We start from the raw sequence: 27,703 nt of genomic DNA, 5'->3' as shown, positions 1-27,703 counted from the left end.
TAGAAAATCCTCATTCTTGCTAGAGATAGAGGGGGATTTTAATAGCAACATGATTATTCTGAATCAATAGAGGGAGTTTCTCTCTTGTTATAGTGACTGTGATTGCTGGGGCAGTGGGAAGGGAGAGAGATGGATATTAGACCAGCAGCTAAATCTATAAAAAGACATAAAGGTCTAAAAATGAGATAGGCATATTTGAGAGTACAGTCCCCAAATTCCTGCTTCCCCTCCCAGTCACCAAAGGTTTTATTGCAGATTGTATTGCAGTGTTGTTTGCCAGTCATCCAATGCACTATTCCTTACCCTGAACAGCAGTGCTCTCTGTTTTGGCACTTGTGAACAACTGAATATTTAGCTCAAGAGGAAAAGATCTTTTGGGGATTTTCCTCAACATTTTTCTCTAATTTGGTAGAGGTATTTAGAATGTACTTACTACAAACTTTCCATGTCAGGTGATCAGCTGAACCCCTGAATAGCTTTTGATCTTGATGCATTTAATGCCTGAGGAGGATGAACAGGCACCCTACATCTCAGTCTCCAGAAAATTCATTCAAATTGATACAACACCCCCAATTTCCTTTCTCTCATATGAGCTTCAGTTCAGCTTTAGGAATCTAAAATTTCCACAAGGCACTGAGGGTACATGTAGAAGACTTAGATTTTCATGATCAGCAGCTTCCTGAGAAGTGAGAGATGGGAATCCGAGGACTTGCAAACCAAGCAAGGAATTGAAAGCCATGTATCTAACATTCTACAGGAATATTTTAGTCACTAGCTCTTGTGTCAGACAGTAGGTATCTGTTTTGCAAGTCATTCTGTGAAAGAATCATAGAATCATAAAATCCTAGAATCGATTGGTTTGGAAAAGACCTCCGAGATCCTCAAGTCCAACCCTTGGTCCAACTCCAGTCCCTTTACCAGATCATGGCACTCAGTGCCATGGCCAATCTCAGTTTTAAAACCTCCAGGGATGGTGAATTCACCCCCTCTCTGGGCAGCCCATTCCAATGCCTGAGCACACTCTCTGGAAAGAATTCTTTTCTGATATTCAACTTAACTTTCCCCTGGCAGAGCTTGAGCCTGTTTTCCCTTGTCCTATTGCTGAGTGCCTGTGAGAAGAGACCAACCCCCACCTGGCTAGACCTTCCCTTCAGGTAGTTCTAGACAGTGCTGAGGTCACCTCTGAACCTCCTCTTCTCCAGGCTAAACAGAGTAAAAGAGATGTATCCCCTGTTGTTATTATTACTGAGCTTAATTTCCAGCTCCTGGGTTTAGGGAGGTGAATCCTGTCTAATTTGCCCAGGCAAATTATCAAGTACGTGATGGTGATGAGATTTAGGGCACCTGCCACCTTGATGTTTCCTTTTGCTTAATTTTATTGACCTCTGCTTTGTGAACCAACTCTTCTGAGGAGTGTATAACTCAAGCAATCTGTTTAGATAGTTTTCTGAGGCACTGGAATATTTTAAGCTCTAAGGTCCCTAAAATCAGGTGTTGTCAAGCCAAGTATTGCATTGCCCATTGTTGCTTTGTAGACAATTCCCAAGACTTCAAATAACTATTTGAAGTCATAGAAGCAGAAGAAAAACAAGAAATTAAATGTCACCTACCAGCTATTCCACTCCAGTGCAGGGCTATTCTGCAGCAGCTATTGCAGTCTTCTAAAGTGCCACTTGAAATGGGCTCCTTCTTGGAGAAGCAAAAAGTAAGAAAGAGTGCTGATCTTGTGAAATTACTTTGTTAGGAAAGCCCACTTTGGGAGGGTGTGAGGGGGAGGGTAGAGAGTTTCCTCCAACCATTACAGCTCTGTCAGATGCAATATTATCTCCGGAATGATCGTTATGCCTAATAGTCATGGACAGCAACTTCATTCATCCTAGAAAGTGCACAAAGGAGAGAAGCGCTGCAGTCTCCGAGGTAGGACCCTTCCTGTGTCAGATTTGCCATGGATGGTTGGGTTCATCAGCCTGCGTGCATCTTTGACTGATCCAGCACGCTGGATGCTTTAGGCAAACGCACGCTAATTAGTAGAACAAATAGAAACCCCCGAGGATGGCCATGCTTAATGACATTGCCCACATTCTAAACCGTCCCTACAACAAATTACTCATTTCACGGCTGTAGGCAGTGCAAGTTAATTTATCTGTATCAGTTGCTAAGTTGAAGCTTTCACTTTTAACAAGATACTGTGTTATACCTTTCAAGGAAACTTTACTACACTTTAGCTTTTGAATGAAAAAGAAACTAGAAGTGCCAGGCCAATTCAACAATTAAAAAGAAAGAGAGATAGAATCTTTTGAAAGTTTAGAGTCAATAGATGCAGATGAATTAGTTACCACATTAAACCCCCCAAAATCTGAAAAGGACTTGAAATTATATCCTTTGAGGAATGTTAAGTTAGAACACACAACTCTGGCTCAAAACAAAGGTGGATTGTGTAGAAGCCTGTGTGGTTCCTGTTGTGAATGCTTTACTCAGGTAATTGCTTTTCAATCAATCTCAGCAAGAGAAATGAAAAGTCAAGTATGGAGAATGGATCAAATTCACAGGCATCTTGTACCAGTATGGCTACAGTTGTCTTGTCATCTCTTCACTGATGAATTTCACTGAAAAGCCTAGATAAAGCAAAGCTTGTTTTTGTAAAATGAATGAGATGAGGATCATGGTCAAATGTGACCCAAAGTTCTATGACATTATTGAACTGTAGTCACTTAATTACCCAAATGAACAACGGTCTTTGGAATCATTCAACAAAATATTCTGTGTAGTGATGTCAACTCTAAGTTTCAGTAGCAAAAACAGGCTGAACATTGTTGCCTTAAAGATGATGGGTGACCTACTGGAAGGGGAACAGTGAAGGGAGCAGACTGAGCGGAGGCAGATGACCTGTCATTATTGCACGGGAAAGTAAGGATTGTTCACTCTCCCTCCTTCAGGAAGGATGAGAGGAACAGCAAAAAAAGCAACTTGTGCTGGAAAGACTTATTCTCCCATAGTCAAACTCTTCTCAGCAGTGGAAGTCTCTGCAGTCAGCCTGACTCTCCAAGTGCTCTGGCAGAAGCAATATAGATGGTACTCCAGCCACAGCTGCAGGTGCCTAAAGGCGTGTGCTTAAGAATCGGATGTTACCACTCAGCGTGGGTACAAAAGCTTGACTGCCACCTCTTCACAGGTATGTGGAGAGACGTTGTCAGTAGCTCCCTGTTCGCAGTAAAAGCTAAAGTGTCACCCATTTGTTAACATTATCTTTACTGAATGTTTATTTTGAGGCTGTGACAGTCTATGTTCTTTATAAACAAGTAGCACAGAGACCAAACTATAAATAAGCTTACAGTAGCAAAGCTCTTGGCAAGTAACCTTTCAGTAAGTAAAAAGTTCAGAATTCTCACAGAGACCTTGAAGAAACACCTTTATTTGGCACACAACACAAAGTTGTTGCTAATCAACCCAAACATTTGCAAAGCTGATGCTAGCAAATGCCTTGGTAGGTCCTAGGAGGATTTGAAACTGCTTGCTTTTCCCCGTACTTCCTTGGAAGTTGTGCTTAAATGCTGTTGTATTCATGAATCTGCTACAGTCCTCCTGGAGATAGCATTTAGAAAGCGCTTTGTGCCCTCTTGTACATTTGGCATCCTGAAAGTGTTCAGGTCCTCCTCGAAGACCTTTCTGACTTTTTCCTCCGCTTACAAAGCAGTGGAGGGGAGAGAGAGAAGATCAGCATTGTGGGATTAGAGCCCTGCAGTTAGGAACTGCAGGGGTCTAGGTTCGCTTTTCTTTTTTCCTTTTTTTTTTTTTACCACTGCTGTAATCTACTTTTGTGAATTTAGATAGGTCATTCAGTGTCATTGCGCCTCCGTGTGCCTTGCGTAAAGGCAAAATAACGAGCCCTGCTCTCTCCTTGCTTTCTGCTGTTTGCATCTGCTGTGGTTTTTCCGAGTGTTGGAGCAGACCTCCCACGTCCACTTAGGTGAACTGTGCTCACAGCTGTTGTGAGAGCACTTACATAGCCTGCCGCTCGGAAACGCGCAGTTGCAAGCCGGTGTAGAAATGAATCTCATGTTTCTGGCACATCCATCTCCCCAGCTCTCCTCCGTGGTACCCGAGATGCTGCAGCCGATGCTCCTCGCTTGTCAGGCGAGCAGCGAGCAAGTGACTGTCTTGGTCCATCTGCGCTGATTTAGTTAGCAATGTTTACCTTGTCTGCTGGTTGGGAGAAGGATGGGGGTGTGGAGGGGTGTTGGGAAATTCTTGGAGCCTTGTTATCCCTACAGTAACTGTAGACTTAGTCAGGAATGCGGGTGATTAATTTCAGGTCTGTGGGCTCAGCCCGAGCGGCAGCAGCTCCGCGCTGGGTGTCTGGGAGACAGCAGCGTCCCTGCTCCTCTCTTTCACCAAACCCTGAGAATTCCCTCGGCTAAGTAAACACTACCGAGCTGCTAATCACACGCTCTGAAACAAAACAGCACTTCACTTCGGGATCTGGGCAAGATCAGACTTCCCTCCCCTCCTTTCCTCTCCCCTCCCTCTCTGCCCCCTCCCTGCTTTTCCCCTCCCTCTCCCCGGCATCCGCCGAGCCGGTCCCTCCGATCCGACCTGGCAAGGCTCACGCTGGGGGCCGCTGCCGGCTGGGGCTGCCCGAGTCCGCGCTGCCCGCCCTGCCCTGCCCTGCCCACCCTGCGCTGCCGCCCCCCGGCCCGGCCGCCCTCGCCGCCCCGCTCCCGGGCACCGCCGCCCCGGCGAGAAAAAGTTGCACGGAGCGCCGAGGATGGGAGCGCATCTGCAGCCGCTGGCCCTGCGGCTCCTGGCGCTGACTTTCCCCTTGGTGGCGAAGGGTTTTTCTGACGAGACCTTGGAGAAAGCCGCGAAATCCGAGGGATATTGCAGTCGGATCCTGCGAGCCCAAGGCACCAGGAGGGAAGGGTACAATGAATTCAGCCTCAGGGTGGAGGGCGATCCAGAATTTTACAAGCCTGGAAACAGTTACCGGGGTAAGTTGGACATCTCCTGCATCCCATACCGACGGTAATGGGCAGGATAAGTGGCTCTGAAACTATAACGTGTCTCTGCCTGTCATCTCTGGATGCTTTTTGGCGTGTGTGTGACTGTGTGGGTTAAGACAGGGTAATATACTCCCACGCATTACTTTATTGGGGATGCTTTCATGACAAGTGAGAGGGAGTTGGATTTCAGTGTATCACTTTACTCCCAAACATTCCTCATTACGAGGAATTTCCTTTCCTCTCTACCGGCTCGGCGCTAGCACAAGATCACAAGTTGCTGTGATACAAACAGCGCTCTGCCCCCATTTACCTACTAATATAAGATTTCTTCCTATCCCTTCAAATACAACAGTGTCCATAGGAGAAGCTTTAGCATTGGGCAGGGAGGACGGGAAGCTGGGAGTTAATTGTTCTTGCCCTGAAATATGAATGTTAATATAATGAGTTAGCATATGGGCAAACAGTGATGCAGCACGCTGCCAACTTCCCACATTTTCCACTTCCATTTATCCCCCCCCCCCTTTTTTTTTTCCTGGGTAAATGAACAGATGGTTCAAACAGGAAAGAGGCAGAGACAGTGCTAATGGCCACTGTAAATAAGAGATAGAGGCATTCATTCTTCCCTGAGCATGTCGCATACAATTTTTGAAATCCAGAGCACATTTCAGTGTATTTTTCTAATTTATAGACAAAGGCAGGTTTTGGTCACTATTCCTGCCTCACGGTATAATGCCTTTGGAAGTAAAACTTCTTGAAAGGTACTGTTAATCTTGTGTTTTAAAGGCACTTTGAAAAGAATTTGGACATTTTTGGGTTCCATAACTAACATACTTTGTAGGCATCACTTCGGAAAAAAATTTTGGGAGGTGCTTCCAAGTGCTTCTTCTGACCTCTCTCAGATTCAGGATAAAGAGCAATGTTTTCTAATTGCATGAACGTGGGAATCTTAATATAGACATGGAGAAAAAAGTGTGCACGTAACATGATCATTCCATTTTCTCAGAAGTTGAAAAATACATCTACAGTTGTGAGGTACCTGTTTTGAACACTAGTCTGTCACTATGTGTTATTTTCACTTGGTTATTTTCCTCAAAAATTGTTTAGTTTTAATGTAGTGTGAGGAAATGCACGTTTTCCACTAATTGGTTAGATGCCCCAGACATTACAATTAGTACCTTGAGTCTGAAAGATTTCATGTTGCATGTCAGTTTGACACATCTGCTAAAAACGATAAAGATGTGTCAAGTTCACTGATAGTGACAAATGCAAATGTTCTTTAAAAGTTTTGGAATTCACTTCTGTAAAACCTTTACTGGGTATTTTCCATCATCTACCAAAGAAGTTTTTATCGCATGGAAATGTAGGAAGAAAGAAACTCCCAGATGAATTAGCAGAACTAATTTTTGGGAGATATTAGGTCTTGGCATTAGGAACTCAATTAATAAAATCACATTAGCATATTATAGCTTCTTGGAAGTGAGAACATTACAGCTAATAGAAAAAAGTTAAAATGTAGAACAAAATATGTGCCTGTGTTTTTGATACTGTAGACCTAAAGTATTCAGGTGATACATCAGCCTATGTAGATGGTGCTTTGAGGGCACTTCCTGAATATTTGAAAGAACATAAGCGAATGTTACTGAAACATATGCATTATCTAGGGCAGTGCTTAAAACTAGCAGCATGCAGAATGCAGAAAGTTTTAAGGGCTCGTTTTTGGAGGAATTTCTGCAGTACAACTGGAACTTTATTACTCTTTTATACCAAAGGTAGAAAATCCAACTAATGATTAAAAAGAGATATTATGAAAGGTCTGCAGAGTTTTTTCCTTTTTTCTTTTTTTAACGTTCAGCAAATTACTATATATGCAACCTGGCAAAAGGCTTGCACAACCTGCTTTGCATTGCAGCCAAATATGCCTGTTTCCATGGCCCCTGCTTGATTTAACACAATCTGGATCCTTGGCACATTCCCTCCTGGGCTCTTGGAATAAACCAGTATTTTCAAGGTAGATAACAAAGCAGTTAACTGTACATGCAAATGCTGTACTCCCCAGAATGATAGTGTAGGGTTATCCATTTGTCTTCCTGACTGTCACACTCATGGATTGGTGACTCTCGCATAAGATCTTCAAGCTGCAGCGTCTGGAAGTATCTCAGCACTCTTGCGTAGTGGGAGTCACACCAGAGTTCACAGTTGCCATTTGTCTTTGGGGAAGTTTTTATGGCTCTTCTGCACCTTTAGATGAGTATATTTGCCCTAAGGGGAAATCCTGGGTGGATCTCTGTGTATGGCTCTGTGAAGCTTTGGTTTTCCCCCTTTGGAGCTGGGACAGAGAACAGTGGCCCTGAGCACTGAATAACCCATCTGAGCGGGTATGCACCTCCTCTGGCAGCAGGAAATAAGGGCACCTTCTGGCTCAGACAGTTGAAAATGAGAGAACAGCAGGGCTGAGCAGCCATCCTCCTTTGCTCCCTCAGGTCTAACAAAGCAACAATGGCTGTGGTCTTTGTGTTGTCCTGCAGGGAAAGCGGCATGACTGATGTCTGACACCTTATTGGGACTTCTGAGCTGTAGCCTGTGAAAGGCCTTACCTTCCTGGGGGCTCAGGCTGTGATGATGTGTGTCCCTTGAGAAGCAGGCAGCCAAATGCATTGTGCTGGGCAGCTCTTCCTGTAGCGCAAGGTTTGTGTGCTCACCATCTTGGGGTTGAGGTCCTCTCCTGCCTGCTGGTTAACTTTGACCTTAATGTAGATGCTCTTGTTTCCACTGAAGGTCAAAGTTTCCATTGCATTCAAAGGGACAAATGAGCCTTGAGTTTATAGGTAGTGTTACAGAGAAATGATCCTTGTAAATATTCACCTATAGCTTTACTGATTGTAGAGTTAGTCTAATGGTTGAATGAGGTTTCCATGAAAAAGTGAGGCAAGTTTAATCCTATTAAAATACATCTCCATTTCATGTGTTAATATGCAGTGGACATACTTTCCACCACAGTATCACGAAGTCGTTATTTTGAAGAAAAAAGGGAAGATTTGAGTAGTTATAATCCTTAGTTACACTGTCTGTGTGGTTGCTATTTCTGTTTTTAATGGAATTTCCACTTGCAGGTCAGTTCACTTTCTCAGTTTTTGAGGAAAGGCTTATTTAATGTGACACACTTCATTGCATTGATTTGGGGACTTCTAAGTAATGTTGAGTCTTTTTCTTTCAATTTCTTTCTTTCATTCAATGTGCAAACACTTTTCTATACTTTCTAAACAAGCACTCATGATGTAACTATTTTAGCCATTCTCATGTTTCACAAAATACAGATAAAGGTAAATATTGGAAGTGTATTTGTTAGTACGTGTGCAATAGTGTAGGATGTGCAAAGTCAGATTTCCTGCCTGAAATGAAAGGATCAATGCTTTGATCACCCCACCTTTAGCTTGGGACACTGGGGAAAGAGGAGCAGATTGAAGGTGTGTGCCAAAGTACAAGTTGTAAGGTAATCAGGTACTTGCTGGAGGGGATGGAAACAGACAACAGCAACTTCTGATATGTAATCTTCCTTTTAAAGTACAATCCTTAACTTTGAGGGTGCGCTGATCTTAACTGATCTTTACTGGAAGTTCATATTATTCAGTGAACATTAACTGGTGTGTGGGCAGTGCTCAGCAGTTGTTTAAAATGGCAGAGTTTAGCCCAGGAAGAACTCCTCTTAGGTCTTATGCAACATTGAGCCACTCTCTTGTGAAAACCAGATGTGGTCTGACAGCTTCCCACTGCTGCCCATGCAGTGCAAGCCTCTGCTGTGCTGGAATGCTCAGACCAGAGCCAGGGACTACAGAACCATTGCCAGAACAAGGCTCTGAATTTTAGCAGTGCTTGGAATAAACCCTTGTGCTGTGCTGTTACCTCAGTACACTGATGGTTCAGCCAACTGACAGAAACCTTTGCAGCTCAGGTGTTAACCTGTGTTCTGGCCTAACTCAGGGGTGACCAAAGCACACATCCCTCTTGGTATCCTTGAGCTGAGGTTGCACAGACACTGAAATCCCATGAGTCCACTCTACTTCTATGGGTTTTTGCCCTCCTGGCCCCTCTGTTGTATCTGTGTGTCCCCAGCACTGGTGAAAGCACTCCTGGGGCTGTGCAGAGCGGCCACTCGGGGACTGGACCCAGCTGAACTCTCCAGTTGGGGTTGGTTTATTTTACTTTCCAGCTGGATGTGTTCCCTAGTCCAGCTGAGAGCACAGCTGCCTGGATGTGGCTGCTGTCTGAGCAGTGCAGGCTGGGGGAGGGTGGGATCACTCCTGGTGGAGGAAGCATGGATTTATTCTGGGTTTAAATGGCTGCAACCACAGCATGAGCATTGCTAACCCCAGGCATCCAAAAACTATGAGTCAAGCTTTGCAATTACCTTCCTTTTTAAAAAAAAATTTTTCTTTTCCTCGTACTTCTGCAGCATTTCAGATCTCCTCTGTTTTAGAGATGAATGTTTGTTTAGAATATTAAGAATTTTGAAAACTGTTTGGTTTGGTCTGTAAATTTGTGAGGAAAATTGATGGAAACAGTTAAGTCAGTTCACAGCTGGATTCTCTGTTTGCTTGCATATGTATTTAAGTATTTGTAGTGTAACTCCTTACTCATAGTGATTCAGAGTTTTGAAATGCAAATGATATGGAAAAATCTGTTGCATGTACAAGACCTTTATGGCAGTTAATTTCTAAGAATTAGTGTTCAAGCAAGAGTAATATGTTTGTCCTTGTTGAGTTCAGCACTCTGCTCTTCTCAGTTGCAGCAACTGAGAGGCTGCTGTGGGTTTGCATTTAGGTAGAGCTGCAGAAGTTTGCAAAACTGGACTAATCATACTAATTTTTTGACAGATAATGAACCAATGATTAGGAGCAATACTTAGTAAAGTAAGCAGGAATTTTAGTGGTGGTGTGCTGCTACTCAGTTTCTGTATATAAAATGTGAAATTTTCTTTCTCCCACAAAATGATGACATTTAACCTCATCATGAGGTTCCATGGAATGAAAACCATGTTGAACACCTTGAGAGCTGGGGACTTGCTATTATGCCAGTCACTGCTCTAGGTTTGTATGGTGTTTGCAGATGTACAGGTCTGAGCATGGCACTCAAAAGGTTAACCATTGAAATGAGCATCTCTAACCCTTTTTTCCACATATAGCCAGAGAAGTTATGTGTTTGTACAGACATTGTGTTTTTTTAGACCTAAATAAAGCTGCATAATGCTAGAAATTGTCAAATAGCCTGTTTTGTATTTTTCCACTACTGAATTTCTACATCAAAGAGTTTTCCATATGTTCCAAATGAATTCTGGGCATGTTTTGAAATCCTTATCTTTTGAGGGCAATCTGTAACTTTTAGCAATGTGATTTAATCCCTCATGTCCTATTTGTGTGAGAGGGAGTCTCTTCTGGATGTTCTTTGGAGCAGCACTGGTAGTTGCAGTTTGCTTGTGAAAACTGTGTGTGGTCTTCAGTTTTTATTGTGCCAGTCAGGGCTGGAGAGTTTGACAATAATCTACCACAAACAGTGTTGTCTGCAATATGCTTAAAGTAAAAGCTACTTAAAAGTATTCATAGTTGAATTTTGTCTCTTTTCCTTTAATTCAAAAACAATTTTTCTCCAAAACTTACCCCTGTTTCAGGAAAGAATTGTCATAAGTTGTTGAAAAGGGTTTGGCAATTTCAGAAGTCCAGCCTCAAAGCTCTGCCCCATTATGTCTTTCTGAAAATGTTCAAATGAGCCTCAGCTGATGTAACTCAAATGTTGCTGGGTGGTGCTCAGGTGCTGGTGATGGCAAACAGAAAATGTGCAATGGTATCTTGCACTAGCAGAAAATGAGGGATTTAATCCTTATACTGAGCATGATAAAATCCAAATAGTCAGCGTGACATCTATTTTGTCCTGGTGGATCCAACTCTGCCTTCCTTGTCAGGACAGGTGTGTGAAGAAGGGTGTTTGCTGATGTGTGGGCTGGTTTGGCAGTCAGAGCTGGCTGCACAGAGGTCAGCTCCAGCCAGGAGTTTAACTCTGTGTCCTGTTTTACCCTGAGGATAAAGCAAATAGTTCAAGATCCCCCATTGCCACCAGCTGGAGTGCTGTGTTGAGTGTAGCTGAGCTGGAGCAGGCAGTGTGGTCATCTCCCATTGCAGTTAGAGAGACTTCCTGTGACTAAAATGCCTAGATCCTTGTCTATGCTCAGAGCAGAGCAAAAGCTGAATTCAAATATTCAGGAAATGCTCCCTCACATTTCAAACCAAACCAACCAACCAAAAACCCTCACAAAGAATCCTAAGAAGAAAATCCCCTAACACGTGTATCCCCACCCCCGAAGCAACAACAAAATAACCCTCTGTAGATCTGAGCACATTATCCATCTTATTTAAAAAAGAAGTGTGAGTAGAAGAAAAAAGTGGAGGTATTTCACATCATGCCAGTGCTTTTCAGTTTCGGTGGAAACTTGGACCGAACATCCTGTATTCTGGTTGGCTTTGCTCCATGTTGTCAGTACCCTGGCTTTGGTTGATACCAACTGAAAACACCACACTCCTCAAGCTGAGAAGTGATATGCATGTGGCTGATTTCACAATTAATACTATGTTTTCATTATTTCTCTGTTCATTGTATCTTAGTGACACTTTCTGCTGCCACTCCTGCTTACTTTCGAGGGTTCACACTGATCGCCCTGAAGGAAGGAAAAGAAGGGGACAAAGAGGAAGACCATGCAGGAACCTTCCAGGTGAGACAACTTTCCCTGACCTACCCTCTTGTAGTCTTGCTTGCTGTATGCCTGGCTCAAAGGGAGGTTTTATCAGAAAAAAATTCTTTCCAGAGAGTAATCAGGCATTGGAATGGGCTGCCCAGAGAGGGGGTGGATTCCCCATCCCTGGAGGTTTTTAAGGTGAGCTTGGCCGTGGCACTGAGTGCCATGATCTGGTAAAGGGACTGGAGTTGGACCAAGGGTTGGACTTGATGATCTCGAAGGTCTTTTCCAACCCAATCTATTCTATGACTCTTTGATATGCACATAGAATGCAGACTATGCATGAGTAAGCAGAAATACTTGTGGATGTTGACATGAGAACAGCATAGTATGTTTTATATTCCAAGCAACCTGTTCAAGGGATCAAGGCTCTGGGACCTTGACTTCAGCTTGCTCTTCTCCCATTCTTACAGTTATAAATGAGCACCAGTGACTTGCACTGGAGCCTGGGACACCTGAACTTGTTATTCAAAGTGAATATGAAAATTGTGCTGTTCTCGTTTTGCTTTTTCTATTTCTTCAATATTTTTGTCCATTGAGATGTAGATTATGGTTTTGAGAAGTGTTTGCCACAGTTGTAATGACAGTTTCATCAGTCGTATATTAAATTCTGCTGTTTTATTTATGCTCAGTAGTACTTTACTTAATGAACACATTCAGTGGGTGAAATGTTTGTCATTATTAAAAGGATTAGAATCCAGAGCGATGATTCACAAAATGGTGTTTTCAGCTATTTCACATTTCATGAGGGGAATTCTGGAAATTGAGAATATACATCATATTTATGAAATAAGGTAGAAATTATGTAAGTAGGTTTGATTCTCAGATAGGGTATTATTTGCTGTTTGACTTTCCAAGCTTGGAAATATTGTTGAATTATATTGATTATAACATACAGGATATTTATTGATAATGATAGTAATTTCAGTAATGATTTCTAGGTAGAAGATTTTACTTGCCTGAAAGAAGAATTTCTAGATTTTCAGGGGAAATACTCAGAAGTTCTAATGTAGGTGATACACAAGGAGAGAGAAAGCAACATCTCTTCCTGAGGCTTCTTCTGTATTTTTGTATATAGCAAATAGAACATGCAAACTCAATAACTAATTGCCTTCTTTATCTATTTTGCTTAGAGGCCTCTGCCCAGTTTTCATGCATTTGTAAGAAAATCTAGACTGAGAACTTATTTGATGTTGGTATAACTCCATCTTTTAAAAATGAAATAATTTCCTAATATTATTTCAGAGAAATCTTTTTAATATTGACTTTTTAATAAAGTTGGGGGATTTTAAAGAATAAGCTGACATTGAAGGGTCAGCTACTCCTAAGTAGTAGAAATGGTGGTGCTTCATCTATTTAAAAAACAACTTATCACCAATAATTTCTTCATTTTAGTTGTCAGTGTCTCTGACTGTGGGTGATTCGAAAAAAATTGGCCGAGTTTTGCCTTTATGTCTAATTCGCAGTGAGAAACTCACTAAGCTTTGCTGAAGTACAGAGGAATTTTGAAGCTCTTAGAGTGGGAAGCAAATGGAAATTCTACATAAGATAAAATAAAAGGCCCAATGGATCTCAGCTGAAGGAGTGTTGTTTAATTAGCTCTATTGTATGGATTGCAATCTGAGCTCAGTGTTCTAATGCTGCAGGTGGGAGTTTCGAAGTTTATGCATAACTAAATTTGTATATATGTGGAACAAATAGTACTTGCTGTGCTCATCCCACATTAGCACGATTAACTGAAGTTGATTCAGATGGTGTCTGCCTTTTCTGCCTCTCTGGACACAGATGTAAGATTGTTATTGGAGTATCTGAAGAATACTTGCAGATAAATACTGCAGCTTGTAGCTTGGCTAGGTGCTAGTAACCAGAGAAAGAGAGATGGTTAGTTGAAGGGTTTGCACTGTATTTCTGTCATAAGTGAAGATCCCAAGGGTGACTAAACAGCTGTACAGAGTAATAAAAAACTGTGTGCAATGTAATTTGCATGCCACTTGCAGTTATGCTATTCCTGTGCTCAGGTGGAGCAACTGTTACTCAATGAGTTACCTAATGGAACAGAACTCAATGAAAACTCCTTCATAGTGACAGGACACTAAATGCTGTTTCTGGACTACAGACAAAGCCTCTGCCTTCATGAGGAGAAATATATGCTGTTAAAATAATACTCAAAAGAAAGCACTGCATGAAGCAAGTGCTTGATTCATATTAGAAAATGAAAGTCGACCAAGTCAGACATGCTTTCCCTCCGTGAGACTGTAAGACATCTGAGCTTCAAGCCTGTGAGTGCCACTTCCAGATTGTGAAGTACGAGCTGGTGTCTTTAATGGGGAGAACCTGAATCCACACTCTGTCCTTGGGACAAGCCCCCATTGGAGCTGTGGCTGCTGTTCTGCACAGCTACTGAGGGTCTTCCACTGCTCACCAGGTGTGGTGCCTCAGAGAGGAGCATGTGTTAAGCACCAAGGTGTTAAATAGAGACTAACACCTGAGTTTTTGGCTCAGACACGGTGAGCTTAGGCTGGGCAACCATTGTTTCCAGGGGTCACATCCAGCCCAATGCAAAGGCTGGACCTGCAGCGAGTGGCTGCCGACCTGGCCCTGCAGGGGCTCTGCTCTGCCTTTTACAGCCTCCTCATGGCTCATTTGCTCTTGTATGACTCTGCAAGTCAGCAGGTATAGCCAGCCTTCATTAATCATCAAGCTGCAGGGTCCTGAGCCTGTAAATACCACAGCTGTTGAAATTCTTTGTCGGACAGGTACTTTTTTTCTATACCCTTTTGGGTTGACTCTAGACTTGCCATCAAGTTGAGGGATTTAGAGAAGTATAGTTTGGACTCCACCATTCTAAATCTGTTTTCCTCTGAGACAATGGAGACTTTAAAATCTGATTTTACTGCTGTTTGTTTATTTAATGCAGCCAAACTTCTTTTTCTGTGTCCTTGTAGTACACACAGGACACAATTCAGCTTTAAAATAAATCACATTGACTCCCACAAACACTCAAACATATGTTAAATAGCTAAATTAAATATGGCTGGGGAATTCAAGATGCCAAATTCAGTCACAGAAGTTTGGGGGATGTAATGATATGGCTCTTACTTATGGCAGTGGTAATTGTATAACTCAGGGGGGCACAGAGGTTCTCTTCAGCTTTGGGTATTGTGTCCCATTGGCCTCTTTACACAAGCCATTCCCAACTGTTGGCACGTAGACTGCAGATCTTTCTCTTTTGTAATGTTTAGCAACTGTCTGCAAATTGTTTGGAAGGCAAGTTATACTCGAGGGCAACTTGACTGACTGTAGAATACTATGTGATCTATACAGGCCGTTTTAATCAACATATGTATGCAATGTAATAGATTTAATCTGACAAATAATCTAGACTAATAGAAATTTAGGGCTGCATCTCATCTGTCTTCCTTGTTCTCTGAGGAAGGATAAATATTCAAGAAAATTCTTGATGGATGTTTTGTAAATGTATTCTCAAGTGTTCAAAAACAGCAACTTCATATTTCCAAGTGGCCTGTTTAAACTCTTCAATATATTGTACTTTATACAAAATTTAAGGACAGTTTTGTGGAACTCTTCCTAGCATCTAAAGCGAGTCTTCACTAATTGTGGTTAAATTGGTCTCTTAGGAAATTGTCTTCCTAAATTAAGAATTTTCTTGATGTCTTATGAAGCAGGTATTCTGAAGTTTCCTTCATTCTCCCTCCAATTCTACACATTCTTTACCTGTTCCTTATTTCAGTTGTAGGGCATCATCTTTCAATATTGCTATTTCTGCAGTTAAACTGAGATTTCAATCTTATGTTCCTCAGAATTGTACACAATAGTTAGTCTGGACTCTCTGCATAAAATCATGTATAGTTTTGGTACTGTAATCCTTTGGAGTGCCCTTGTCTTCATGCAGGATCCTCTGAGTGTGAGCAACTTGCCTTTATTGCAGAAGCATCTCATCATTGTACTGGAGGTGCATGAAAAAGTCCTAAGTATTTTCCTGCATGTTGCTGCCTTTGTCAAGATTCCTTTTTTCTGTATTTGTTTTAGTCCTTTTAAGGATAGAGCTTAGTTCAATTTATTGAGGAAGTTTTGAACTACAGTCTTGTCCTTCAAAATGTTCTTAATTCCTAAAAAAATTCGTGGTATTTTGAACATGCTTGATAATTAAACACTCATTTTAAAATATTTTGTGCAAACATGACCTGCTTTTCTCATATGCAGTGGTAAGCTGAGTCACAAAGACTCAAAATTGGACAATTCTTTATATTGCTTTGGTATAATCAGTTGTTAGATTCTTATGTCGGGTATTGTGATAGTTTACTGCTAAATGCCTTCATCATAGTGGTGTTCCTGGAGGTGTCCTTTTGATACTTTTAACTCTAGAATGAATCAAGGAATTCCGAGTTTAGGTCACTGAATTTAGCAACCCACTGGTGTGAAACCAATGTAAGTAAGTAAGCAGGTGCAGCAGCAGAACGAGTGAAGGTTTCATTAAAGGTGTGGCTTTTATAAAAGTTAGAGATGTGCTGAAAAAGAAAACATTCAAGGAGAACTCCAGTAGTAGTGAGGTAATTAGTGCCAGGGGTCCTTTATCCGAAGTTGTCCTTCCCAAGGTTTACCCTGAAACAATAGCCCAAACGTTGCCTTTGTGTTTGAATACACACTGTGACCCCTTCTTTTGATGCTGTTTAGTTGACGTGCTTAGCAAGACATTTACACTAAAAGGTATTTTCCCAACCTCTTAGAAAAGCAGCTCCTCAAATGGTGTGTTCCAGCATTTATAAGAATCTTGCATCTCCCTCAGCAGCTGATACAGTGCATTTTGAAAGAAGCAGTCTCAAAAGGACTTTAGCCATGGCAAATGTATCCATAAGCAAAGTTTGTTTATAGTTTTTAAAAGAATTAATTACTGCAATTATTTATTCAGGTTTTTATATTAAAAATTAAGCTGTACCTGTATAATACTGATGTTGCATTTGGCCTGCATGTTTGTTTTTTTTAACCTTGTGTCCCAATATAAACTCATCAGGCTACTGAGTAAATAGCTTATTCTGAGGTGTATGAAATAATGCTGTTTTCTTTAACAACTGTTCAAAACTTTCAAGTATTTTGCTCATGTTTGCATTCCCTGCATTCCCTTTCCCAGCATCTCATCACTGAAACACTCTGTCATCTTCCTGAGCAGAAGCCTGTGGAAGTAATGATTCAAAGGTGTAATTACAGAGTATGTTAAATATGAAGGAATCAGAATATGCCAGGTATATAATTTGGAGACTGAGCAGGTGGACATGAATTCTGAGTCTGTGAAATTTAAATCTCCTGTTCTTTTGCATTTGCAAGAGTAATCCTGATTTTTCTTTCTGTAAGAATAGCTGCAAATATTATTCTAGTCATAAAAGAAATATATTTTATAATGGTAAACCAAGCTCTGGTTCACCTTTCCTATAGTATGGAGTTGATTGATCTTGGTGAAAACCTTCACAGTTTTCTAGAACTCTGAGGTCTGTATAATGATGTTCAGGGATTAAATAGGAGGTAAAAAACCCCCAAAACCCTACAAAAAACCCCTTCCAATCCAAAAAGCATTTTTCTTGCTATGTTATTACCCTTACTTTTACGACTTATTTGAATACTTTTAGTTTTAGTTAATTTGGCTTTAGTTTTTCTTCTGCCATTTCTTTTTCTTTGCCCTTTCCCTGTCTCTCTGCTTGGCTAGAGAAAAGATCATTTAGTTTCTGGCCATGTAATAACACAGCCAAAGCACAAGCCAAAGAAACCCTCTAAAGACCTTAAAACCAAAACTAGGAAGTATGTTTTGAGATAGGTTAGCTAGAACTCCAGGCTCCTTTGCACAGCCAAGGCTTATCAGAGTCTGGTTATCTCTAGTGTGACTTCTGCCCTGCCTCGCAAACTGCCAAATGGATGCAGAGCCAAATTATGTCATGGTAAAATATCAGAACTGCCTAATTAAATCTCCTGTTAAAGGAGAATATATCTATTAGTATATCCTGTTCCTTGGTTAGCATTAAACTGCAAGACTTCCTGGTTCTAAGAAGCTTCCAAAGAGACTCATTAGAGACTGTTTTCCTAGAATTTGGCGCTGACACTTAACAAATCAGTCCTCAAGAGACGGAATTACACTGGAAACACTGTCCCTTTCTGCCTTGGAGACTCTAGTCTGCTCTTCTGACACCTCAGTGTTCCGAGTCCCATTCTGGGCCCTTTGGGGTTTAGGATCACTTGGTGCTTTTCAAGTGTTCTCTTTTCATGTCTTGCTTCCAGTCCGGTGGGCAGTTTTGCCTTTGCAGTTGTTTCATTCAAAGCCGAAGTCTGGATTTTGGAAGTGCAGATCCTGTCAACTCTGTTTTGTCAATCAGTAAAAGCTGCATGTTCTTCCCCAGGCAGTGTTTAACAGGATGTATCAGTGACTCTAAAGGAATTTATTTCAAATATCTCTTTTCTCCAGCCCAGGTAATCTGCCTAACTCATTGTTATTCCTCTCTCAGACAGTCTTTATTCAGATGATGACACCTGGGCCATGTGAAATTTTAGGAAAGACATTTAACCCCCCTGGCAGCAGTCAGATGCTTTACAGTCACCATATGGCAGCTGTCACGGGTTATAACTCTAGCTGTATATGGGCTCCAGGTTCATTGAAACATCTACCCCACCATCCCTTTCTTCAGTTATAATGTTATTATCAGGCTTTCCTTCCTAGATTTTGCTTCTGGTAGCCTGTTATTTACCAGCTTCCTCTAAGGCACTCATCAGTTATTCTGGTTTCTTTGTATGTCTGCTGAAAAAGATCAGCACTCTTAATCTTGTTAGCTCCTATCACTGTTCTGTAATGCTCCAAGAATTACCTCTATGTAGCCATTTGCCATTCTGCAGCATTAGGAGACCTTCAGCATGTCAGTTCCAATCAATGGGACCTTAGAACAAGTGTTTGTTCTTTGCACTTCCACTTTACATCAGGTTAGGAGGCGTTTATCAGGTATTCCCTACTGATCTGGACTTCAGCTCTCACTGCCTGTAATCTTTGCTATGACAGCTATGGATCTGGACATCCAGAATGACACAGGGCTTTAAAAGGACAGGAAAATGTGTGTATTCCTACACTTCTCTCCAAATAAGAACTGTCAGCTCCCAGCCTACAATGGCTAGGCTACAGACATACAGAGTTATGTCTATACTTTCTCTTTTCTCATAATGTATTTTCTTTTCCCATCTAGTGGTTTGGGGCAGTAGGGAAAGGGGAGAGAAGGGTGAGTGAAGGTACTGATAAAGGCTGAGGCTCAACATGACAACTTCTCCAGGTTATATGGGCATTTCTACTATAAGAAAATCCTGTTGTCATTCCTCTGGACTTTTGAATGTACACAGATGCCAGTAGAAAGCATCCCAATTAAATTTAAATGGTGGTCTTTCTTTTTTCCCCCCTCTTTTTTCCCCTCCTCTGTTAAGAGAGCTTGTGCCGACTTAGAATCAGCAGTTTACCTACATGACTTGTTCATGAATGGTTGCTGTAGAAAAGAAATCCTTCCTCCAGACTTCATAGTTAAGTGAGGCAAGTCCTCACTGCAGCTCTTTGCTGAATCAGTTGCTGCTACTGATGCACTGCTTTCTACACCTGTTGTTTTGAGAACTACTTAGTGATTTCAGGAGGCAATTGTGCATTATCCAAGTGACAGCATATGTAGCTTCCATTTTTCTAGACTGCACGTGTACCCTTGTCAGACCTAGCTGTGGGCTACCCTGTCAATCCTTCTCCTTTACAACTGTCCCCTCTCTAATGGTGGTAGGGACCTCAGTGTTTGCCAAGGATACTGTTTACTGTTGTCCTGAGCAGTTGTAATTGATTGTTCTCTTTGCTGTGATGGCTCTTTCTCATGACCTAACAACCCGGGATCATTAGTCATCTGATCACAGTGTATTTATTTTACCTCAGGATGATACAAGACCTGTTCAGGAAATGGCCATATCTTTTGATTCTGTCGCATTCAGCGTGTTTAATGTTTGGTGCTTTATCCCAGTGTCCCTTCACAGTCTTTTCACTTTATGCAGTGATGAATGGAAATTCATAATGATGCCCTCAGAATGGTGAACAAGGACTCAAACAACTGAAAAACACACGCTCTTATCCCAGTCACATCAGATGTTTTGTGTCAATGCTAGTCTCTACTCAAGAGACTTTGCAGATATGTTTCTGATCAGGATACTGTACTTTTCTTTGGTCTCTTTTCTCTTAAAACTGCAAGGTAAGGCTGGGGTGTGGCTTTGAGAAGTCTTCTTTCCCTGACCAGGTGGAGACTATTTGCAAGTCCTGGACCAAAAAGCCATACAATATTGCTTTTTCCTTCATTCTTACTCTCCCAGAACTTGCTTCATGCAAAATGATGCTGGATTGCTTCAGTGTAGAGTAACCTTGTTCACCCCTGGTTTGTGGAGTTTGGGATTGTAAGGACATCTCTAGTTGAAAGTAATTAGACAGAAGGATCTCTTCAGATGTACGGAATAGATTCGGTCATCCCACATCCTGATTTTCTTCAGTCACTTGCTATCCACCTCAACTTAGTGATCACCTGAGTGGTGTGTCCTTTCATTAGCATAAAGCCCTGGCACAGAGGTTTGCAGTGCTCACTTCTGCACAGCTGTAACTTTTCAAAGGCCTCCTGAGGCACTCCCCCAGTGACCAGTCCCACCAGTGATGTTTGTATCCAGTCATGTTTGTTCTTCTGTGACCTGCTCTGCACTGAGGAGACCTCACCTTGAATATTGTGTGCAGTTTTGGGCACTGCAATATAAGTAAGATATTAAGCTATTAGAGAGCATCAAAAGGAGGGCAACAAAGGTGGGGAAGAGGCTTGAGGGAAAGCATGTGAGGAGTGGCTGAGGGCGCTTGGTGTGTTCAGCTGGAGGAGACTGAAGGGAGACCTCACTGCAGTTACAACTTCCTTGTAAGGGGAAAAGTTGGGGGGAGGGGGGGCAGGCACTGATCTCTGCTCTGTGGTGACCAGTGACAGGACCTGAGGGAGTGGTCTGAAGTTGTGTCAGGGAGGTTTAGGCTGGATATTAGAAAAAGGTTCTTCCCCCAGAGGGTGGTTGGGCACTGAACAGGCTCCCCAGCGCAGTGGGCACAACACCAAACCTGAGAGTTCAGGAAGTGTTTGAACAATGCTCTCAGCCACATGGTGTGACTCGGGGATGGGCCTGTGCAGGGCTAAGAGTTGGACTTGATGATCCTTGTGTGTCCCTTCCAACTGGGCGTATTCTGTGACCTTTCTGTTACCAACTTTCACTGATCCCAGTCTCTTCCCTGCATCTTGATCTGCGTGGACTTCCTGACTATGGCTGTTACTACTGTAAGAGTAGTGTTTTTAAGGATGGTTTCTCATCTGCTAAATTTTTCTCTGTTAGAACTGCTCTGGTACCTGTGTAGGACTGTCACCTTAATCAGCAGACAAAGCCAGAAGATTTGGCTTTCTCTTCAAGCAGGAGATAAGGTTGTCTCTGCCTCTCACCCCTTCTCTGACTTGCTCCTCTTGTTCTGTGACCTTCCTCAATATAAGCATGACCTTCCTCAATATAAGCAGTAGTCCTGCCTTCTACATTATCTGAGCCAAGTCCTTTTCTCAAGCTCTCATTTTCGTGTGTCTCTAGTGGGGTAACACCAGAGAACAGCTGTAAGTAGGTGTGACCTGTGAATCAGGTTGTTTCTCAAGCCCTGGTGTGGTTGTTCCCATCCGGGATAGCATCAGGACAGCTATTTATACAACTGACTTATGGGAGCTTCTCTTACTAATCAAGCACTACAAATTCAAGGACATATCTAGAAATAGTGTACCACTGGCCACTATAGTTTTGTAGTTTTGTTTTCTGAAGTGATTCTTGACTCAACTCAAGAAGTAGTTGTGCTTCTGGGAGGACCTGTTACTGGGAGTCGCCCACGGTGGAAATGACATAGGAACACTCATTGAGAGGGGATAGAAAAGTTACTTGCAATTATGTTCCTCAGAGATAGGCTGCATTTTTACTTTTAACTGTTTATCTTAAATGATCCCACTTCTGCTCTCTTGTTTCCTTTTTCAGTTGCTGTGAGAAAACCTGAAAATTTTGTATTCTACCTTACTTTTCTCATGGCTGTGTAAGGGGTAGGATGTGAATTTACCCTACATGTACTACAAAAGCAGAATTTTCTGGCTTAAGTGTTTTTGATTTCAATTGATATAGACAAGTGAATGTCTAATGAATACCAACATAGGCAAGACATCTCAATAAGCCATTATTACTGGTAATCTGTTTAACTTTTGAGGCAAAGCAAAAAAAATCCCAAGCAATGTTTGCTGGACAAGATTTTGTATTTTTTATGTGTAGTTACTTTAGTTTATTAAAACAGCATTGAAATTAATTTTCAGATGAAAATAAATCAGGAATAATGAAGAAATTGCTGATCCAGTTGCACAAAAGCTAACGTTTGGCTCTTGAGAATGCTTTTCAGAGTGCTCCATAATTAGAAAGGGAAATTCCCTGCTGGTATAGAGCTACCATTTTGTTCCCTATTGCCTGCATTGTTGCTGCAGGCAGGGTTATTATGCAATCTCTGGCAAGCTCATGCTACCAGACTACTTACTAATTTGTAGGCTGTAGGTGTAAATTGAAAAGCCTTCATCCTGCTTCTGTTTACTTCACAGATTGAACTGGGCTCCAATTATTCTCTTTATGTGAACTGAGGCACCGTTGTTGCTCTTGCCTCTTTTTTTCTCCTTGTGGGTGGGCACAGTTCATTGGAACCTGCATTTTTCAAAAGGAACATTTAAAAGGAAAAGTATGTAAGAAGTAGCTTTAGTACTTGCTATTCTATAACTTTAATGATTGTATATCTCAATACTGTCAGAAGTGCAGTAGAGGTTCCTTAGGGCACTGCCAGTGTTTATTCATTATTTGTCAGGCATATTTCAAGGTTTTGTTCTCTTGGAGCTCATTTGATCTCTTTTGTTCCTAATTTCAGTTCTATGAGTGAAGCTGACTCTGCCTGTATGGGAAGCTTAATTATACCTGATGTTACTTGGTTCAGCCTGTTTATCACAAACTTATTTTATCTAACCTGCTGCTTTTTAAGCATGAGGAAAAGAGACAAAGGGACGTAAAGTGGCAAACAAGTAATGGTGGTGGAGAAATACTTTACACTTCAATCTCTCTTGGGCAATAGGTCACTCTCATAGGAAAATTAATTACCTATTTTATACCATTAAGTAAATAATTCTTTCTGGAAGCTTCAGGGAGGTGTTTTAAATGGTTGCTAAGGCAGCAGTTTGCCTCTTGTTGCTGTCCTTTCACTCTAGCCCCTCTTTACATGATAGTGGAGATCCCAGATGTAGGACTACAGCAGAAACCTCCAGTCAGTAAATCAGCTCCCCCACTAATACTTCCTGTTAAGAAAATATGCCACACACACTATGATAAATCCCAGATTAAGATAATCATAAATGTTTTCTGTATTAGCTGCATGCATAGGACCAGTGGGGTTTTTGTTTGTGAAAAGTTTGTTTGCTTCCTTTGGATTCTTTCAGTAACAGTATAATTGTCCACAAAGGTTATACGACGTGCTTATTTATGTGCATTAGAATTGGGTTACATTATATTTAGGCACTGGGATTATATAATAGCCTTAGCTTCAAACACTCTTATGTTCCAAACAATAATTAGGAACTTTTTCTTAGACATTGTGTAAGATTTCCCTAAAAGATGAAAAAAAAACAAACCCTGTATGCTGCTACCTCCTCAAAACTCACTGTATATTCATTATGTTTTTCTTTCAGTTCATCAGATTCTCCTTTGATTACAATACTTCCAAAATCTATTAAACCCACATTATAAACACCCAGCTCTGTATGTGGTGCAGATGTTGTGCAACTGGCAGCTTTCACAGGAGGACCAGTGTGTATATCCCAATGTGTGCTTAGGTTTCTAAACCCATTTGCCCTCTAAACTGCTGCCTATGAGAGAGATTTGGCATTTCTTCTTGGGAAGAACAAAGCTGATACAACCTGTGAGTGCTGGTCCTGGAGCATTTCTGTTCATTTTTGACACCTAAATACATGATGTATACTAAAACTTAGTTTATGCCACGATCAAATAAGGAAAACTTAAATAAATGTGGAAAGGAATATTGTAAGATACAAACATGATAAACATGTAAAGGGGGGATCAAATGCTGAAGTCATTGCTGTTAAGATACTCCACTCTTGATACTTGTGTATCTCTTGAATTTTGAGAGATCACTACTTTTTTTCTCCTAAATTTGCTGAGTCTTGTCCTAATGACTTTCTGTTGTAAGTGTTCTACATTTGCATTTACATTTATGGGTATAATACAGCTTTCAAATGTGCTCTAAATTTTCTCTCTGATGAAGACTTCAAAGTTTTTAGATAAATTGCATTGCATAAACATTTTTTCTGGAATATGAATTTATCATATCCACTTTACAAAGGAGTAAATGTGGAAGGAACTTGCTCAGGATCACATATCACACTTGAGCCACTACTAAACTTGAGGAGTTCTGCTCTTCCCATACAGCGTTTGCCTCCCAAGACAGGAATGTGTAAAGAGTCATCTGTCTTCTTGCATGTAAATACTGTCCATGCATAAAATAACAAATGTTTGTAAAATGTATAACATTCCAACCATGACTGTAAAATATAACACAGAGATTTAAAAATATGGGAACACAGTCTGATTCTATCTGTATGGTGGGAACCCCACAAAAATTCCAGTACTAATAGCTGTTGTGCTGGTGTGTATCAAAGAGATAAGCAGATCTTTCCTACTACAGGACTGAAGTGACAAACCCTCTTCAAATATTCTCTTAGTAATCTAGGCTTAGTCACTTAAACAAGTGTGTTTGGAGTCATACTATGTTTTAGTTCTTCCTGTTGCTGGCTCAGAATCAGAAACAACAACATTTACATGTATTTTGGATTACTAAACTGAGCAGTGTAATTCCTACTGTGCTCTGTATCATAGGGAAGTGTTGTGCTTTTTTTAAGTGAAAATAAGTATCTATTAAATGTGATTTCTGGTGTTTAATTTTGATACTCTTCTAATTACATAGTTTATATTCTGGGGATTAGCTGTCATTTATTAAGACATGTAGTTGAATGTCTGATCAGAAGTTGGTTTTCCCTTTATTGATCCAGGATTTTTTTTAACCTTTCTTTGCTATAGTCATTTTGCTGTTGCATACCTTATAGAATTGTTTTCTCAAGTACCTGTGCAAAATTTGTATAATTAGTCTGCATAAGATTAAAAAAAAGCACAGTGAAATAACAGATCCAGAATTCTGACTTTGAACCTTATGCATCTTTTCACTGAAATTTATTGAGAATAATTCAGTATAATATTGAAACTATCAACTGTCTCTGAACAAACACTGGTGTGACTGATTGTCCATAACTACTGAGGTAGATTTTCTGTATTGCCAAAATTCAGCTTTGGGAGTGAAAGATGGCATGAGACTCCCTATGAGTAAGAGCTGACCTGCAGGGCAGTATTTGGTTTCTGCAATGAAAATGTCTCTTATTTCTAGTGCTTTCATGTTCATGTTCTGCAAATGCTTAGCTAGACAGGTGAGACTATTTATGTCACTTATGCTGAAGTTCTCAGGTTAAAACTTGCACAGTAATAGACTTCAGATCCTCACCTGGGAATGGGGAAGAAAGAGACAGCTGTTCGTATTCTTACACACCAACACTTCATCTGTTTGAGGTGATGTTGTCTGCACTCATATTTGGTGCTGCTCTTTGTGTTTCAGAGAGAAATACAAGGAAAGAATTAATTAATTAATTGCTCCTCCTGTAGTGGACTGGGGCAGGCCTGTTTGAAGGGATCCCACCAAGCTCTTGAATAGAAATTTGCCCAGGAGACCCTTCTTTTCCCCAAACTATGGCCTTACTGTTGTCTGAGGGCAGTGTGTCTTTCTGAAGCAGAATCCTCTCATAATGAAGGGGAGAAAGCATAACTTTTTGATTTCTTGGAAACTCTCAGCAAGCAGGTTTAATTTGCTCGAAGGGTGCTCAAAGCAATGTGAAATTAGGCTTTATAGAAAGCTGTGGACATAACAGCAGGCAGAGGAATTGTTCATGAACAGACTGTAACCTGTGATGCCCTCTAAGTAAGGAAAGAATCTGAGAATCTGTACATTAGTAGTTCATCGACATATCAAAAGTAAGGGGAGCCATAGCCTGGGTTATTATGTCTTGACTCTGTCCAGTTTTCAGGCACACACTCAATGCACTCAAATTACCTGGTGGCTTTATAATTGCTCACAACTACTGTCAGTGCTGCCAGAATCTCTCCCTGCCTTCCTGCAGCTCTTCTGTACAAGCAGAATTCCTGATCTGACAGTTGATGCAAATTGTTAAGCAAAAGATTTGAAAGCTTATTTTAAGGAGGTAAATGCCTTCTTAAGTTTATCTGCACAAAGCCTGTAGTTCCACATCACCAGTATTTTTGCTGTAAATGTGGTTTTAGCAGTGGATTAAGTCTCTCAGAAATAGCTTATGTTCTGTACACAGTCATCTGAAGGCTGTGAGAATTTGTGTGGAATCGGCTTGCATTAGGTTGGGATGTATATTTTGGCAGTGAGACACTCCTGAGGAACATGAATAGCACGTGTGCCAGAGCTGCTGATGCTTCAAAGCTCCAGCACCAAGCAGGACAATAATGCTATTAAAAATCTGTATTTTCTGTAATCCCTAAATCCCTTCTTAAGTGAGGAGTTCCAAGTGAGGTCGCTATTCTTGGCGCTGTAGTCATAATGCTGAGTAGTGTAATATTTTCTGAAATGAAGGTTAAATGAAAAGCCTGAACAAACTAAGCAACTGAGAAGTGCTGATCTGGTAAAATGTGCAGACTCACATTTTACTATGTATTTCAAATGACCTTCATCAGTTCTGGTGTACTTAAGAGCCCAAGAGGCGTTTCCTTGTACTTTACTACCAAATGTGTTATGTTGTATTGCAGGAAAATGTCATCTCTATAGTAATATTATTATTGATTATATTAGTAAAGAAGCCCCATCTGGGCTTAACCCTGTGTTGCACTCTACTCACAAAGTCGTAATTAGAAAAGGTTCCTTTTGGCTGGCAATGAGCATCCTGACAGGTAGAGAAGAGAGAAGAGCTGATGAGGAGGAAGGCAGGCTGTTATCATCACTCTGCAGGAGCACCTGCCACACACAGGTGCCTTCAGTGCAAGAGCTGTGTACATGGTTTGACCAGCCAATAGAAAATTCCTTCCTTATCAGATGTTTTATGTGTCTCCTCAAATTTAACATTCCTTTCTCTTCTGCCGACTGGTCTTGCAACTGTGTTCTTATCTGGGATGTTGTTCCTGAAATAAAAATGGCAGTTCCTGAGTTTGAAATTGAATTGACAAAACCTGGGGCTCCTTGCCATAGAAATGTAAATGAGAGGTGCCCATGTGGGCAGAAGATAAAGGTCCAGGTCTTCTGTGTGAGTCCACAAAAAATATTTCTCTGGCACTCACATTACTTACGTGTTGCTCATTATGCTGCTCAGGATGCTGGTAATATACAGCTGTGGCAACATGAAGTATGATGATCTTATCAAAAGGTAATAATGTAATTAACTTCCAGTGGAAGACGCACCTCAGTGATATCATTTAGCACAGACTCTGCAAAACTACTGAAATGCAATAATTAGTAACAACTCTCACCCAGTCCACGTGGTTTGTTCTGATATCAAGGTCAGAGTTTCTAGGCTGCTCTTAGCTACACTTTCTAGAACTGATAATAAAAATAGTGGATTTAGGATTAGATTATGGATTGTCTCCAGTATTGTTTCATTATGAACATGAATGTCAGGCTTTTTTTTATTTGAAATTATTAACTGAGTGCTTA

The 27,703-nt window shown here is 41.1% G+C and overlaps 1 protein-coding gene across 1 annotated transcript in view; it reads left to right on the top strand.

Annotated features, from left to right (window-relative positions):
• Nucleotides 1-4,538: 4,538 nt before the first annotated feature.
• The window catches only part of SPON1 (spondin 1), a 185,442-nt gene continuing 162,277 nt past the window's right edge, over nt 4,539-27,703 (top strand). Inside the window, exons 1-2 of the mRNA XM_071559033.1 lie at nt 4,539-4,988; nt 11,651-11,757. Of these exons, the coding sequence (XP_071415134.1) occupies nt 4,766-4,988; nt 11,651-11,757 (330 nt within the window). The 5' untranslated portion in view covers nt 4,539-4,765. The remainder of the gene's footprint in view (nt 4,989-11,650; nt 11,758-27,703) is intronic.

This window comes from Pithys albifrons, chromosome 6 (assembly GCF_047495875.1).
Source record: "Pithys albifrons albifrons isolate INPA30051 chromosome 6, PitAlb_v1, whole genome shotgun sequence".
Classification (NCBI taxonomy): Eukaryota; Metazoa; Chordata; class Aves; order Passeriformes; family Thamnophilidae; genus Pithys; species Pithys albifrons.
The sequence above is the reverse complement of the archived record's forward strand: the minus strand, read 5'-3'. Positions and strand labels throughout refer to the sequence as shown.